Source organism: Amblyomma maculatum, chromosome 2 (genome assembly GCF_055883805.1).
Source record: "Amblyomma maculatum isolate TAMU_Amacu chromosome 2, ASM5588380v1, whole genome shotgun sequence".
In the NCBI taxonomy this organism is placed as follows: domain Eukaryota; kingdom Metazoa; phylum Arthropoda; class Arachnida; order Ixodida; family Ixodidae; genus Amblyomma; species Amblyomma maculatum.
The window spans coordinates 34050819-34065327 of NC_139345.1; the positions used below are offsets into that span (position 1 = coordinate 34050819).

At 44.1% G+C, this 14509-nt stretch overlaps 3 protein-coding genes across 14 annotated transcripts in view; 1 reads left to right on the forward strand and 2 right to left on the reverse strand.

The window, feature by feature from the left end:
- Positions 1-4334, reverse strand: part of LOC146198313 (uncharacterized) — a 35290-nt gene extending 30956 nt beyond the window's left edge. For 2 of the 9 annotated variants that reach the window (XM_084593753.1, XM_084593754.1), the window contains exons 1-2: positions 3891-4186; positions 2824-2973 (exon numbers count right to left, since the gene is read on the reverse strand). In XM_084593753.1, the coding sequence (XP_084449879.1) occupies positions 2824-2969 (146 nt within the window). In that variant the 5' untranslated portion in view covers positions 2970-2973; positions 3891-4186. The other 7 variants (XM_084593749.1, XM_084593750.1, XM_084593747.1 and 4 more) reach the window with 7 other exon arrangements.
- Positions 4335-4418: 84 nt separating this feature from the next.
- On the forward strand, positions 4419-9384 carry LOC146198314 (EKC/KEOPS complex subunit TPRKB-like). Of its 3 annotated transcripts, none has more exons than XM_084593762.1 (2): positions 4419-4565; positions 6549-9384. In XM_084593762.1, the coding sequence occupies exon 2, from the start codon at positions 6560-6562 to the stop codon at positions 7079-7081; it is 522 nt and encodes a 173-aa protein (XP_084449888.1). In that variant the 5' UTR covers positions 4419-4565; positions 6549-6559; the 3' UTR covers positions 7082-9384. The 3 variants fall into 3 exon arrangements, with proteins under 3 accessions (XP_084449888.1, XP_084449889.1, XP_084449887.1); XM_084593763.1 differs by lacking the exon at positions 4419-4565 and adding an exon at positions 4668-4797; XM_084593761.1 differs by lacking the exon at positions 4419-4565 and adding an exon at positions 5820-5878.
- A 151-nt stretch (positions 9385-9535) lies between these two features.
- LOC146198315 (BTB/POZ domain-containing protein 2-like) lies at positions 9536-13758 on the reverse strand. 2 transcript variants are annotated; one of them, XM_084593744.1, is made up of 7 exons: positions 13436-13758; positions 13260-13371; positions 12949-13017; positions 12084-12248; positions 10826-11733; positions 10362-10596; positions 9536-9997 (listed from the first exon to the last, which is right to left on the reverse strand). In XM_084593744.1, the coding sequence occupies exons 3-7, from the start codon at positions 13015-13017 to the stop codon at positions 9839-9841; spliced, it is 1536 nt and encodes a 511-aa protein (XP_084449870.1). In that variant the 5' UTR covers positions 13260-13371; positions 13436-13758; the 3' UTR covers positions 9536-9838. The 2 variants fall into 2 exon arrangements, with proteins under 2 accessions (XP_084449870.1, XP_084449868.1); XM_084593742.1 differs by having other exon boundaries at positions 12949-13049.
- Positions 13759-14509: the final 751 nt, after the last annotated feature.

The window sequence follows — 14509 nt, forward strand, 5'->3', positions numbered from 1 at the left end:
CCCGGTACTGCTCCATTAAGCACTATTTCACAACCGCTTACCATCCACAAATGAACGGCCTCACCGAACACCTCAACAGAACGCTCACAGATATGCTGTCAATGTATGTATCGGATGATCACCATGACTGGGTTATTACTTTGCCGTACGTAACATTTACGTATAATTCCTCTCGTCACAATACAATGGGCCCTTCTATTCGGCCGGGACCCTTCAATTCCATTTAACAGCGTATTGCCTCCCACCGCTAATAGTACCAGTTCCTATGTTCGTGACACTATATCCCAAGATGACACTGCCCGTGTTATTGCTTACCACTGACTGGCTTCCTCCCAAAACTCTCAGAAACACCATCTTAATTCTCACCAATGGGATGTCCACTACCCTCCGGGCTCTTTCATCTTGCTCCGGACTCCCGCATGCAGAGTTGGGCTGTGTGAGAACCTCTTGCCGCACTATGCAAGCCCCTACCGTGTTTTACGGCCAGTCACTTCCGTGATATACAAGATCACACGTGTGCATCCGCCACCACAGTCTGCTGTGCCACGTGTCGGGATCGTTCATGTCGCCTAAATCAAGCTGTATAACTCCTGCTGTAGTTCACCGACATAGTATGCACCGGGACTGTGCTTTTCGTTGGGGGGTAATGTTATATGCACTGTGTCCCTGAACGTGAATAAGACAACAATCAATGACAGAGAAACAGAAGGGGAAGATGCAGCAACGGTTGGTGATAAGAAGGATGGCGCTTGCCGGAACATTTACGCAAGTCATCAGCTGCTGTTGTGTTTCCTGGGCTAACTTTCTTGCAACATATCAATATTTTGTGCTTTGTGCAATTAAAGTGACTGACACTGTTTGAAGAAGAACTGAACAAGGGTAAATGGGGTATGTCTCAGTTCGCAGATGAGCCAACGTTTCGACAAGTGGACTTGTCTTCGTCTGGGCAAGTCCACTTGTCGAAACGTTGGCTCATCTGCAAACAGAGGCGCACCACATTTACCCTTGTTCAGTTCTTCTTCATACCGTGCAAACCATCTTCTTCCTTTCCTTCTACCTGACACTGTTTGAGTGACATACCTTGCTTTTTATTGTGCAGCATTTTAAGATTCATGACCTGAGCGCGACACGTGTCATTCTGTCTGCGATTTGTTTATATATCTGGCCCCACCAGTACATCACGGGCATGGAACCTTATTTTGATATTTTGATGTTTATTACAGGGTGTATCCGGGAAGTAATGCAATTATTTCTTTTCGGGTGCTGCTAGCAGTGCTACCGGGCTGAGATTGGGTGGGTTAGGTGGGAGCAAATTTCAGCTTTTCATCACTGCCTAGTACAGTCTGCTCTAAGCTCTGTGAGCATCAAGGTCGCTGAAAAACTGAAAGTGCCCTTGTCACAACATATGATGGAATCCACATGCAAACAACGGTACGCAATCAAGTTCTCTAATAAACTCAATAAGAGTCTTGCTGACACCTACAAAATGATTCAGCAAGCCTATGGTAATTCTGTTTTGTGATATTCCCGTGTTTCAAGGTAGTTGAGGCATTTAAGGTGGGCCTGCAAGATACCGATAATGAATCTTGCTCTAGACTTCCATGAACGAACAAAAGTGATGAAAATGTGTTTTGTGTTCGCAACTTTTTGAACAGAGACAGTTGAATGAGTGTTGCAGATGATAATAGAGACTCAATGTTCCAAAAATCACCGTGCATGACATCGCAAGAAACAATTTAAACATGCGGAATGTGTGCTCAAAGCCTTCCAGGATGCGTACAGTGCATGGTAGAGTCACTGGGAAACGTGTAAGTGTAAATGCCAAAGGGCACTACTTCACAGAACTTTAAATGCTTATAACAATATATTGAATAAATCTGTTTCTACCAATAAAATTGCATTACTTTCCGGACACACCCTGTAGTCGATAGTGGTTGGTCACGTGTTCTTGGGCTGTGCATGTATAAGTAATAAGCACCGACTGCTTCTTTCTGCATTTCTTAAGAAAGGCCAGACTCGGATTAAAGTATTTTCATCTCATTTATATATATATATATATATATATATATATATATATATATATATATATATATATATATATGTGTGTGTGTGTGTGTGTGTGTGTGTGTGTGTGTGTGTGTGTGTGTGTGTGTGTGTATGGAATGATAAGACACCTGAGGCCTGTTTAGCTAAATCAGTTAAAGTTACTCTTATTGTTTACTTTGACGTTTCTACTCAAAGCCAACGATTCAAATGAGCAACAGAATTTTTCAGTAAGGTTAAAGTGAGTAGAGTGGTAGAGAATTCTTTGAATTCAATTCTGTCGTCACATTTTCATTTTGCTGCTACATTGGCTCCTAACGGGTGGAGGGCATGTGTAAGGTGGAAGTGGACTGGTTGTGGGTGGTACTACTGGAGGGTTGGGGGTGGGGGTTGAGTGGGTCACGGATGGTTCTGGAAGGTAAAGGTGGATGGAGGCGGGGTGGTTGCAGTAGATGTTGGCAGTGACTGAGTGGCTAGCCCCCTAGGTACAGAGAGAAGTGGCCGGTCAGAGGTTTTTCTGGAGGGTGGACTTGGAGGCTCCTTTGTTTAATCTGGTTGGTTGGTTTATGGGGTTTAACGTCCCAAAGCAACTCAGGCCACGAGAGATGCCGTAGTGGAGGACTCCGGAAATTTCGACAACCTGGGGTTCTTTGAACTGATGGATTCACATCAACAGACATCAGGTTTCTGAGAGGGGTAAAAGCCGCACTTCTTTTGCAATGAAATGAATGTCGCAAAACAAATGATATGCTGCTTGTGGCAAGAAAGAACTGGACATGCCTTTTCTCATCTGAAGGTAGTCGAAAGTAACGAACACGTGTCCGTTGTTCGAGACTTGGGCAACCTGCCACGATGCATTTGTGGTGATTCGGATTCTTCGTAACCTGGACCGACAGGGCCAGCTTCTGCTTCAAGACACTTGTCATTGCTCTGTGGAGTATACAGAATAAGACAGCAATTAAGAACAGGCATACACATTGTCAGAATATAGTGGGGAAAGAAAATAGCATCATGCTAGCCAAATTTTCTTTAGGAATGAACCTGCGGCAAAAAAAGTAACAATTATAGGAGAGTTTAATTTGCCAGAGCTTAAGTGGGATTTGCTCACTCTAGATAATCTTACTTGTGGCACCATATTAGACCAGCTTTTACTGCAGTAGGACTTTGCGAAAATGCTGGCATCTACTGTATGAGAGCCTCTGCAAGTGAAGCTGCCATCTTCCATCAACTTCCACCCTCTAGAAACACAGCACAGGAACAAAAATTAAAAAAATCAAAAATCAAATTCAAACATGCATTAGAAAGACAGCGACCCGCCAGAAGCACCATTCACCAATTGCCTAGCTAGGCGGCTGCTCAGCCACCCACCGAGCCTCTGACCACCTCCATCTTCAGCTTAGAGTATGAGTACTCATTAGAGTAAAACAATCTAAGTAATCACCGTGGGTCAATCCAACTGCTTTTACACCTTTCTGCCTTGTTAATTTTTTACTTTTCTACCCTGTCAATCATATTGTCATTTTTTTTTACATTTAACTCATTGCAAAACTGTTGATTTTACAACCAGAGTTACCAGCTCCTGCAGCTCTTTTTTAGACCTCATATTACATGCTGAATTGTACTCATCAGTGACCGTATCTACCTGAACGTACAGCGCGCGTTGAACTTCTGGTTGGCTGATCTGGTCACAAAATTATCGCTCTTTGCAATTTTTCTAATGTAGGGCTGGTCCCACATATAAAGTGACCACTTAACAAGCCAGACATTTATGATCTTGCTTACAAGTATGCACATTTCTGACAACTACATCGATGAACACGCAACTACAAGTGCAATGCGGAAGACACCTTTCACCATTCCAAAAGCTTCCCCTCTTCCGTTCAGAGCAGCAGGCCCGAAGTAGGATGCTAAATATTGCAATTTCAGTAGCAGTTGGGAAGGCATGTTCAAGTGGACATTTTAACTTTCCGATTTTTTACGGTTAAATATGGCAAAAACACGCCGTAGAGATGGGACAGGAAAGAAAGAGCAAACACAGAGCTCTACACGCGCCGTTTCTCACATATCAGAAACCTGCAAAACGCTGTGAAGGTCTGAGGGCACAACAACAACAAGATGTTACAAAACCCAGCTGCCCATATATACAACACTACAACACCCACCGACACCAGAGGCCGTGCTCTGATTTTCAAACAAATTGTTCTTTTCCAAGTGCACTCCGTATATCTACAGCACAGATACAGTGGTCTTTGGCTTAAAACCTGCATTGGATTAATGCGTTTGGATTTGACGGCAAACTGTTACAAAATTAGATTACAGAGCTGTCTATTTCACTATTACGTGCGTATAAAATATTACTTTAAAAAATCTTATGATTTCACTGGATTTATATGTATGTTTTTTATTATTATTCTCGTATGGATAACTACATTACTATTGGTTTCACGTGTGCCAATGTGCCAATCCCCCTCGTATCGAAGGGACGAAGGCGCGCTGTTCCTTTGGTTCACAAAGAAGAAACCGTAAGTAAACAGCTTCATCGACGCGCAAATGCTGTTTTAAACAGTACCTCTACAGGGCCCAAGCAGGGCTACAGCACAGTGGCGGAATCTGCATCAGACAGTTTCGTCACACGCAGAAAACAATGCTCATGCCGGACAGTTGCTTTGTAATGTGAAACGTACGACAGATGCGTAGCAGAGTAATCACATAGATAATCACTCCCTTAATAGTGCGAAGAAAAGCCGTCAAAAGGTAATATTGTGGCAGGGGTATTGCCCGAACGCATGTTATGTTGTGACAGAGCATGGTCGGTACGACGGCTACGAAGAGCTACAGGAAAATTTTTTTCATTCCAATGGGTTTATGAACCTAGGACCAACAGGCCATCCAAAGTTGTTTGTAATACATTGTAATTGTTTACTTGAAATAAGTTCCTATTACTCGATTACATTACTTTTTCAAATGGTAATGTTCTGGTAATTCAGTGACTTTTTGTTCCGAAAACTAGTTTTAACCAATGGTGCAGCTTAAAAACCCTAACTTGGTGCTAGCAAGGATAATTTAGCTCACTTTGGCAAGGAAGCTTCCGTTGTGACAGAAGAACAATGGAACAATTGCAGAGAAGCAGCACGAAATCGGGTTTGGGCACGAAAAAGTCACAGACTCTCCTATGGCAGTTCCTGTCTCAAAAAATATTACACGTCCGCTCTCTAAGGAACTCTCCATACTTTCAGATGTCGCTGCAACTTGCATCCCACTGCACTGTGAACATAAGGCAAGCTTTAACTAGCAGTGTGCTAATAGAGCTGGTGCACAAGGTACTCCTACTTTACGATACTGCTCTTCCTTGCAGTCCACATGAAAACAGTGTTCAATGCAGCCGCTGATTTCTCGACGAGGAAGCATGAGAAAATTGGTGGCAACTCCAAAAGGAACTTACATGGAAAATTAACATGCAACAAAATATGTAAACCACAGTAGTTCATAGTCTGCTAGTGTGACAGAGATATTACACCCCACGAGCAAATTTGCATCTAATGTCATTATTCACCTTACACGAGAAAATTTAATGTCATTAGGTTCGAATGACATTCTTATCGAATGAGTTTGAGTTCACTATTGAATTTGCATTCAATAGTGAACCGAATGTGTACTCTCGACGCCAGATACACAACAGAAACAAGCTACGCAACAAAATATTCTGCGCATAGTGAAAGGTAAACATTATATTTCCAGAATTTTGTTTTAATTCGCACTGCAGGCTCTCGTGGTATGCAATTACTCTCGGTCACAGCAGTGGTCCAGTCACGCCAGCGACTCACAATCATTTTAGGTTCGTTTTCCTTGGTGGCTGCTTCTCCCCGTGCATTTATCTCGGGGCTATTTAAAGTTGTGACTGAGTGCCTAACAGCTTGGACGTCAATTGCATGCTCTACGTGTCTTCGTGCGTTCCACAGTGTAAACACGCTCCGCTGTGTTCAGCCAAATTGTTTGTTTGCATTTGTCGAATTTGTGGGTGACTCGTTACTTGGCTTGGAGTTTTGTAGCTAAAGTGCTGCAACACAGCCAGAAGTAATGTTTTTCACTTGAATTATCGTACAGAAAGAAAATGCTACGCAGTAATTTCAAATGCTTTTTATGCGCACTGATGTTCAAGTGCAGTATTCTTTTATAACCGATCGTAATAGTCACCATTTACGAATGACATTATATTTTACTGTGTAGCACCGAAAGATACTGAATGACATTTGATTCGAATGACATTAAATCTACTAGTGTGACAGAGGTATAAATTTGTGGTATGGCAGTAAAATTCAGAAGTCACACAACAGCAATTGGCTATTTTTCTGCAATTTTTTGCTTTCCAGTGGCTGTAATTGGCTCATAATCAGTTACATTCCACGAGGTGATTGTAATTGTAATTGCTTACTTATTTTGTGCAACGTGTACAAGACTGGTTCGAACGTCCTTGCATGAGTAATAACTGTAGTAAATCTTTACAGCCTGCTGCCCAATGGAGTATGTCATGCACAACCGGGAAGGAAATCGTGCTGCAACCATCCTTTTATATGACAATGTGACCAACTGCAGCGATCTTCGCCAGATGGTGCTGAACAGTGGCCTGCAAGTGTGTCTCATCAGGGCCTCTCTAGTCGCAGACGTCTTCCAAGTGCAGTGTGCACTCGCCAAGGCATTGGCAAATCACTCCAATGGGCGCATGAAGACACGAAGCTTACTCTCCGAAATTTTGTACATCTTAGGCCCCACAGGCAGCATTGGCGACTCGCTGCGTCAGATGGGTGCGCAGGACTCTGACACAACATTGGTACTAGTATGCATGGACGACCCAGAAGACAGGCACCTCAACTCTCTCAAAGAACACATCAAAGGCTCGCAACTGCCCTTGGACAGCATTCCACAATTCACAGACTGCAAGGCACTTGCAAAACTTTTCAAGGTGACTGAAAAAGAACTCTCTGTGGGCAGCCTGTTGGATGCCGTAGTGACAAGAATTGCTCTAAAGGATATGGTGTAGATACCCTTCAGTAGCTGTACTTCTGTGTACAGTTCTTAAAACATGCTCATCCAAATTGTTTTCCTGTGACCAGTCATTCCATTTGCATTTTACAGACAAAAAAAGCTCTGCGGATGTGCTAATATTGATTGCTTGAATTTGAAGCATATTAGTCCACACTGAATGACAGTGAATAAGAGAGTCCTAGAAATAAGTTGAGAAAGTAGCTTCATGGCAAGATGTTAGGCTTACATATTACAGCAGTAAATGCTTTGTGATTTCTTTCGTTGATGTCATTGTAGAGCCACTGCTGTCAAAGTGCGGCTTTGATTCGTTAATGGAACTTTTTCTACACTATCACATGGTACTTGGAGGCAAGCAAAAATTGCAGCTGTTAGTTGGTCAAACACAAACTATGTGTGCTAGCAAGTCGTGCTCCACTTTGCTTTTGGTTCAAGGCTTCAAGGAAAGAGTGGTGAAATCAGTGATTGAGGACCTTAGTTATCATGCACTGTGAAATTTTGGCACCACTTAATGGACCTTAAATGTGTAATGCAGTAGTGGTGTGTTCCAGATACATTGTGCATGGCTGGAAGTGGATGACATGCAATGCACTGCGCAACAGAGTGACAGTTAATAACTTGCGGTGTTCAGCTGCGACGACAGTGTAAGGCTCCCGTGCAGTGGCCAGTGAAGCTGATCTGTTCGCGCTGCCACAAGATCGAAACAGTCACGGCCGTATTTATTTTCGCTGTTTGTTGGCTTCCCTCTAAGCGGCATCTCGGGCCGAGTAGTAGGGGACGTTTAAATCTGGAAAACTAGGAAGCCGCATTTTGTATAAGCACCTCATCAATGCCTGTGCAAAGCAACTTGTCATTATGACAGTTTAACTTTTTGGTCTTGGTCAAAATGCTTTCCACATGAAAAAAAAAAATCATTCCAGGCTCCTCAGGCTCCTTTAACTTGCTTAGAAAGCGCTCGAACCGGAGCATACGTTTCTCCCGAGTTCTATCAGATACGAATTGCCTCTTCCTCGTGGCATAGAAATGGTAGTCCTCACTCATAGGCGCGATTTTGCGACTTGGGGCTCCTTTAAAGGGCCCCGACTTCCCTAGGACATCACTTACAATGACAATGACTTGCAGCCGCTAGAGAAAATCACGTGTTTTAGCGGCATTTGACAGCTGACTTTCCTTTTTTGCCACAAATGCTATGTCACAGGCTGAGCACATCAGCTCTTTCGCATCTTGTAAACGAAAGACTTTGCTAGGTAGACAGGTGGAAGGAAACCTCAAAACTGCTGCAGTGTGCAGCCAGAGCGATGAAGACATCATGGTGTTTAATTTCCTTCAACTACCTATACACTTCCACCTCTGAACAAACTGCACAGTATGAATGATAAGGTGTCGATAAACAAGAAGCTGCATGCCTGGATAGGTGTGAGATTGCTGGTGTCTGTGGCAATAGGGAATAGTGTCCTCAAATAACTTGCACACCCGGTATAAGATCACAGGACTTGCTACCTACTGCCCATTTGCAGAATAGAGCAAACAATCTGATTTTTCCCAAATATTGTTATGGTACAATAAGCAGTTATATAGGGTGAAAACTTTAGTCTTAGAAATTCTAAGATGTTTCTGCAATACCTCAGTGTGAGTTAAAACTGCACATAGTTGTGAATTTAAATTTAGGAGACCTAGTTCAGTGCCCTGATGTCATCAGAATGGAAGTTATGGTTTTCTACAGGCACTGTTCTCTACAAGTCTTGCCATAAATAGAACTACACACATTTTACACCATGGATAATTATTTATTCGATCTATTCACACTTTATGAGAATGTACATTTGTCATTCAGGATTATAACATGCCATAGGAGGCTGGACTATATCACGTGATGTGGGAGATAACCTTGACCAGGCAGCTTTGCTAGAACGCTTCACATAAAATGGGAGACATTGCAGCAGCTAAGCGAGACTACACCAAACTGATCTTAACTATACTGAAATAAATAAGTCATTCCTGAAGTGCATGTGTAAACATTTTCTTGCTTAACCATATGTTTGAAAGGCAATGTAAAATGATGCTGTGCTGAACATAATATTTTAGGGTAGTGCTATTAAGTGTGAAATGCAATTCACTACAGCTAGTAACATTATTAGTAACATGCATTTCAGTGCAGCCAGAGTCCCTCAGACTCTGGTGCAGCTAATCTAGTGCTTCGCTTATAAGTGCTGTTTGTCTACAATTTTCCTCATATATAACACAAGATCCTGAAAGCATGTTGGCAAGCTCTATAAGCAATTATGTTATAATGATCACTGCACCGATCATAATTGTTCCTGGCATAGGCACAGCAATGTCTACAGTTACTGATATTGATGACTGCAAGGGTTAAACTTGTCACTGCACCCAACTTGACACGACAACTTGACACTGCACCCAACTTCGCACAGCAGGCAGTGGCCTGCTGTGCCACGACAGAACTGCAATGCTTGACATGCCATTTGCGAAGGAATAAAATTCCATTATATGGGGAGAGCTCAAAAGATCTGGGGTGGTAGTGCTGCAGGGCTTTCCACACAAGCAAAGCGAAATTCCAGAGCCCTCAGCAACTACGGCACACCTCTCCCAGAAAAGCATGTTCCTGAACACGAGGCTAAGTAATGTTCTAACTACAACGCAATCTCCATTTCAAAGTCTTTGGAACAAGTGTAACACAGCACAGTGTTGCAGTCTATATACAGTGGCAGGGCACTTCCACATTTAACCAGGCAGATTAGGTGAAGAAGATGATCTCTGGAATCTGGCCATCTTCAACTGAAGTGCCATTGTTGTTTCCGGCAGCGTAAGTGAACTGGAAAGTGACTTTGCTTCCACGTGGGCAGTCAAGTGTTATCTTGCGCAGGCCCTTTGTCCCGTAATGAGAGTCTGGTCCCTGCGCACAAAGAACAGGGGCTCAAGTCACAGCCTTTGCCTTTGTCTCATCCGATTGTGCAGAGAGCAAAGGCAACCTGGCTTTTTGTGCAGAACACTTCTAGAAAGAAGCAAAAAGAAATAATCCAGTCCCAAAATTATCTTGTGGCATAGATTAGCTAGTACAATTCTTATCCTTACTACCGTTCACACAGCTGCTCTGATCACCAAAATGAAATGCAACGCCAAATTTCAGCCACAGCCTTGCAAAACAAAATGGGGAGACATGCATATAAGTTTGCAGTAATACCTAAGAACACCAACACACACCACACCAAGGAAAAGCTTGCACTAAGCATTGAACCAATATGCATGGCAGAACTGACCTTTAGTGTGGCACAAGCTGTGTAGTTGACATTGGGAGCCACTTCCACTGGGCTCTTGAACAGCACACGAAACCTGGCTGATGATCCATCACTATTAAAGCTCGTGTCATGGGAGCCCAGCACTTGCCCAGTACCCGTCTGAACCAGCTGAATGTTGACATCATAATCCGAAGGACCATGAATAGATCCGTACAATCCATAGCCTAGTACAAAGATCTTTCTGTCCACTGCAAACCTGAGGAAAGGAGTACAAACATGAAAAACTAATGTAGCCTCCCTCTTTAACAGCATGCAGATCCGAGAAAATTGCAATATTCCAGCATGCTAGACCAAGCTAGGAAAGACCAGTGGGAGAACGACACACTACGCACCGTGCTTCAAGGTTTTATATGTTTGTTGTTAACAGAGTTTTTCATGACAACACAGCACAGCTGACAACACTAACCAAACACCGTAAATCTCACCGTATCCGGTCAGACGTTCCTGAGTAGCCCCATCGACTCTCAGTCTGCTGAAAGCGTGCCACCACCTGCTCCTTGCCCAAGATGCAGCAGCGAGGACTTTCTGGAAATGCAACTGGTGGCTTTGGGTTGACTGTAAGGTGGAGGAAAAGTGAGACCAGCTCCCTGTCTGTCAGCAGGCCGCTCTGTGCTGGCCCCAGCGCAAACTCCTCTATGCTCATCAGTGGGAAGCGCACTAAAAACAAAGCTCGCCCTAGAGCAGCTCGCTTGTTCTCTGCGTTCAAGGGGCGTCCTGTACGTACACACTCGGCCTCTGCCCACCGCAGCGCTGCAGCAAATAGTTTCACCTCCCGGATGCGGAGTGTGTCCCGCTCAAGCACAGCACACAGCGTGTCCCTGTCAATGTCCACGAAGCCCTCTGCTGCGAGGGCTTCCGCCGTGCACTTGTCAATAGTGTCGAGGCAGAGTGCTGCCAACTGAGGTTCATCAAACAGCCGTGCCTGTGCAAGGAGCAAGAAAGCATTGTCACTGCTCAACTGCCGCTGCAAAAAGTCAACACAGGCCTTCTCCAGGGCAGGCACTGCATATTTCTTTGCAGTGTAAAGGGTGGTCATCACGGTCTCCGCACCGATCTGGACTTGGTCTGAGTAGAGGAACTTCAGCAGGGCCAAGAAAGCGGCAGGTTCTACATCGGGAAGCTCCACTTCTTCAGCATTGGTTGCTAAGGCCCCATTGAACATGGCGTCAAAGACTGCACTACCCACCGAGAGTACGAATTTGTGGGCGGGCAATCGCTGCTGCTGTGCACCTCTGCCGACGAGAAAGCGAACATCACTCAAGATTTCCTTGTTGAAGAGGAATGCAAGACGTTCTTGAACGGTGCTCTTAGAGGCTTGCCAGTTGAACAACACCTGCAGGAGCAGTGAGAGCACATTATAAAGTTGTGGCTGTTAACTGCTTGTAGTTAAATCAATATTCACAAAATAACTGTTTATTAATAACCACTGGAAAGGTCATTTTCACAATGATTTCTGTAAATTACTGGAAAGGTCATTTTCACAATGATTTCTGTAAATTCTTCTGGAAACAAAATGAGAATAAGAAGGGCTGGCAATTGACAAGGGTTTGAAATGCAACATACTGTTCTGTCTTTTTCAATTACTATCACAATGCCTCAAGTATTTCTACATCCTTATCTATAAATTGGTGCAGCAAAGCTAAAGTGAAGTTGCACAAGATCACATGAAAATCGCAAATATACCTGGCCGCTGTTTGAAGCAATCGGTGCCACAGAGTCGTCACCACGGCGTAGACCATTAGTTGTCAAGCACTGTGATGAATCACTGCCCCTGCGGTTCATTGGTGGGGAGGCATTCGCAGGACTCTCAACAGCATGCTGCTCACAGCAGGTCCCAAATGATTTGCTCTGAGAGGTCAAGAGATTGAGAGATGAGCACATTATACTTGAAACTGTCACCACCAGCAACTGTGTATGACAAACACCACAGTTAAAAGGCAGCGTATTTCTTCTGGCATGTGGATTTTAAAGTCTCTAAGCTGATGGTCATCTGTGTGCGATTTCCGTGATTCCATAGTGGAGCTTCTAGGGTTCTTTTCATTTCCCCAGTGCAGAGTAGCAGGCCAGATTTGAATTATTCGGGCCAACCTCTGCCTTTTCCTTTCAATAAATCCATCTATCTTGCATTGGTTGATTCAAATGGCACCCCATATCAACTGAATTTAAACGCACTTAAATCAGCTATGCTTGCTTTTAATGTGGTTCCAGAGTAGCCGATCAGCTGTAAGAAATATAGAAAAGGTTGGGTATAGTAATCCTTTCATAAAGAAAAAAATGTTCAAATTCAAATTTCTTTTCAATGGTTCAGATACACACACGAGCGCTATATCAAATAATTGACTAGAGCAGCGTTTGCATTGTTTACTGGTGCAAAATCTGAGCCGCTGAAGAGGCACTATTTGATGGCAAAAGTAACACGAGGAGCGTGCTGGGGGTGCCGCGCACCCGTGTTTACGGCTCACAGAAAGGCGTCACGGCTGAATCAAAGGTAATTGTATTCCGGCAAACAATACAAATTTTAATGCATAAGCAGCTTCATATGGCCTACCTGGCTTGCTGCTCCGTCCGCTTCACTAGACGTCATGTTGCTCGGCGCATCATCTCCAATGCCAGCCATCTGTGTGTAGAGGACAGGCGAAGAGCGGTTTCCTGCAACAACCTCGTCACTTAACGAAGCTCCATAGTACCCGATTTTAGCAATCAGACAGAGGAGCACCGATGCTACATATCCTTTCGAAAATAGCCTGCATTTATGTGCCCCATGTAAATTTTATTTTGAGGCCCGATTAAAAGCGTGTCATGCACTTTTAAAAACTGTCAGACAAACCTTATTTACTTCAACAAATTCAGACTGCTTACCAGGGCTGACAGTTGAGGCACAGTGATTCCTTTGTGCCTGAAAACTGCGATGAACGAAAGAGCCGCTGTAACTGCGCGACGTGCAGCTCAACTGGTTCTCCGAGACTTCATTCTATGAAAAAGACGGTAGCGGGAGCTTGCACTATCTGCACTCACACAAGCAGCACTTTACTCACTTTAAAAGCATCCTACTCTTGAGCTAGCCTTACAAGTACTTTGCAGCTTTGCAGTGATGCGAAAAGCGGCTGGAAAATATAGGATGCAGCGGATGACAAGCAATGCTTCTTTTCTTTTTTTCTTTTTTTTTTGATGGGATAGACAGTCGATTGCGGCAACGGCAAACAAAATGCATGCACAGTTGAGAGTGAAATTATTCTAGTATAAAAACAAGTTATCTGTATCGCGCATGTTAGAGGAAATTTCAACTCGCCCAACAGAAAGTTCAGAAACATTCGACGGCCTGGCATGGCCTGGCACCCGCCTTGTTTTGCCTCAAATATGAACGGATCTCGGAGGCTGCCAGTCTTTAGCGTCGCTCTATACCGTTAGGCGGGGCAACCTGTTATCATGCACCGTGCCAACGAATAAGTTCTACATCAATCTAGAGACGTTATAGTACTTTTTTTTTTTTTTTCATTTCTTTCATTCTTTTTTTTTTGTTTTCAGTTTCATGCGACATGCTAGGTGCGTCTTGGACCAGGATTGTTGGGTGCGTGATTAGCTTGCTTGTGGTTTGTGGATTGTCCAGTTTGTCTGTGCTGCGCGAATATCGTCTGAGCAACCATCGCACGTGAATATGGCAACTAGTGATAACGCCTAGGAACGAGCTTGGTACCAGATCTTGAAACGGTGCGCCTGTTTGACCCCCTACTCGTTCGCATGCGACTGACCTAAACACGCGTGTATTCTGTCCTTGAATACATCGTATTATGCCTGCTGTCAACATGCTTGCGAAACAACCGAGACTACGCTTGAGCGTTTCTACATATCGCCTGGTAGCCAGTGTGCTTGTTCGTTACACCCACAAGGCAGCCGAGCCACCGGTTGAGTCCGAACCTGCAAGTTCCACCAAGAAAAAAGAGAAGGGTTCCGACAAGGATCCGTTCGCCCGCTTTCCAGAAAACACTAACCCCAAGACTGGTGAAGTCGGTGGCCCTACCGGACCTGAGCCGACCCGTTATGGAGACTGGGAGCGGAAAGGAAGAGTGACGGACTTCTAGCTGCACTTCAAGTAGATTTCCAGGGGAACA

What these genes read in the sequence shown, in the direction of transcription:
- LOC146198314 (XM_084593762.1), top strand. Translation starts at nt 6,560, where the DNA reads ATGGAGTATGTCATGCACAACCGGGAAGGAAATCGTGCTGCAACCATC.
- LOC146198315 (XM_084593744.1), bottom strand. Translation starts at nt 13,017, where the DNA reads ATGGCTGGCATTGGAGATGATGCGCCGAGCAACATGACGTCTAGTGAA. An exon ending in CGGACGGAGCAGCAAGCCAG is followed by an intron (nt 12,249 to 12,948) that starts GTAGGCCATATG and finishes TTGACCTCTCAG; the next exon opens with AGCAAATCATTTGGGACCTG. An exon ending in GGAACGTCTGACCGGATACG is followed by an intron (nt 10,597 to 10,825) that starts GTGAGATTTACG and finishes TCCTTTCCTCAG; the next exon opens with GTTTGCAGTGGACAGAAAGA.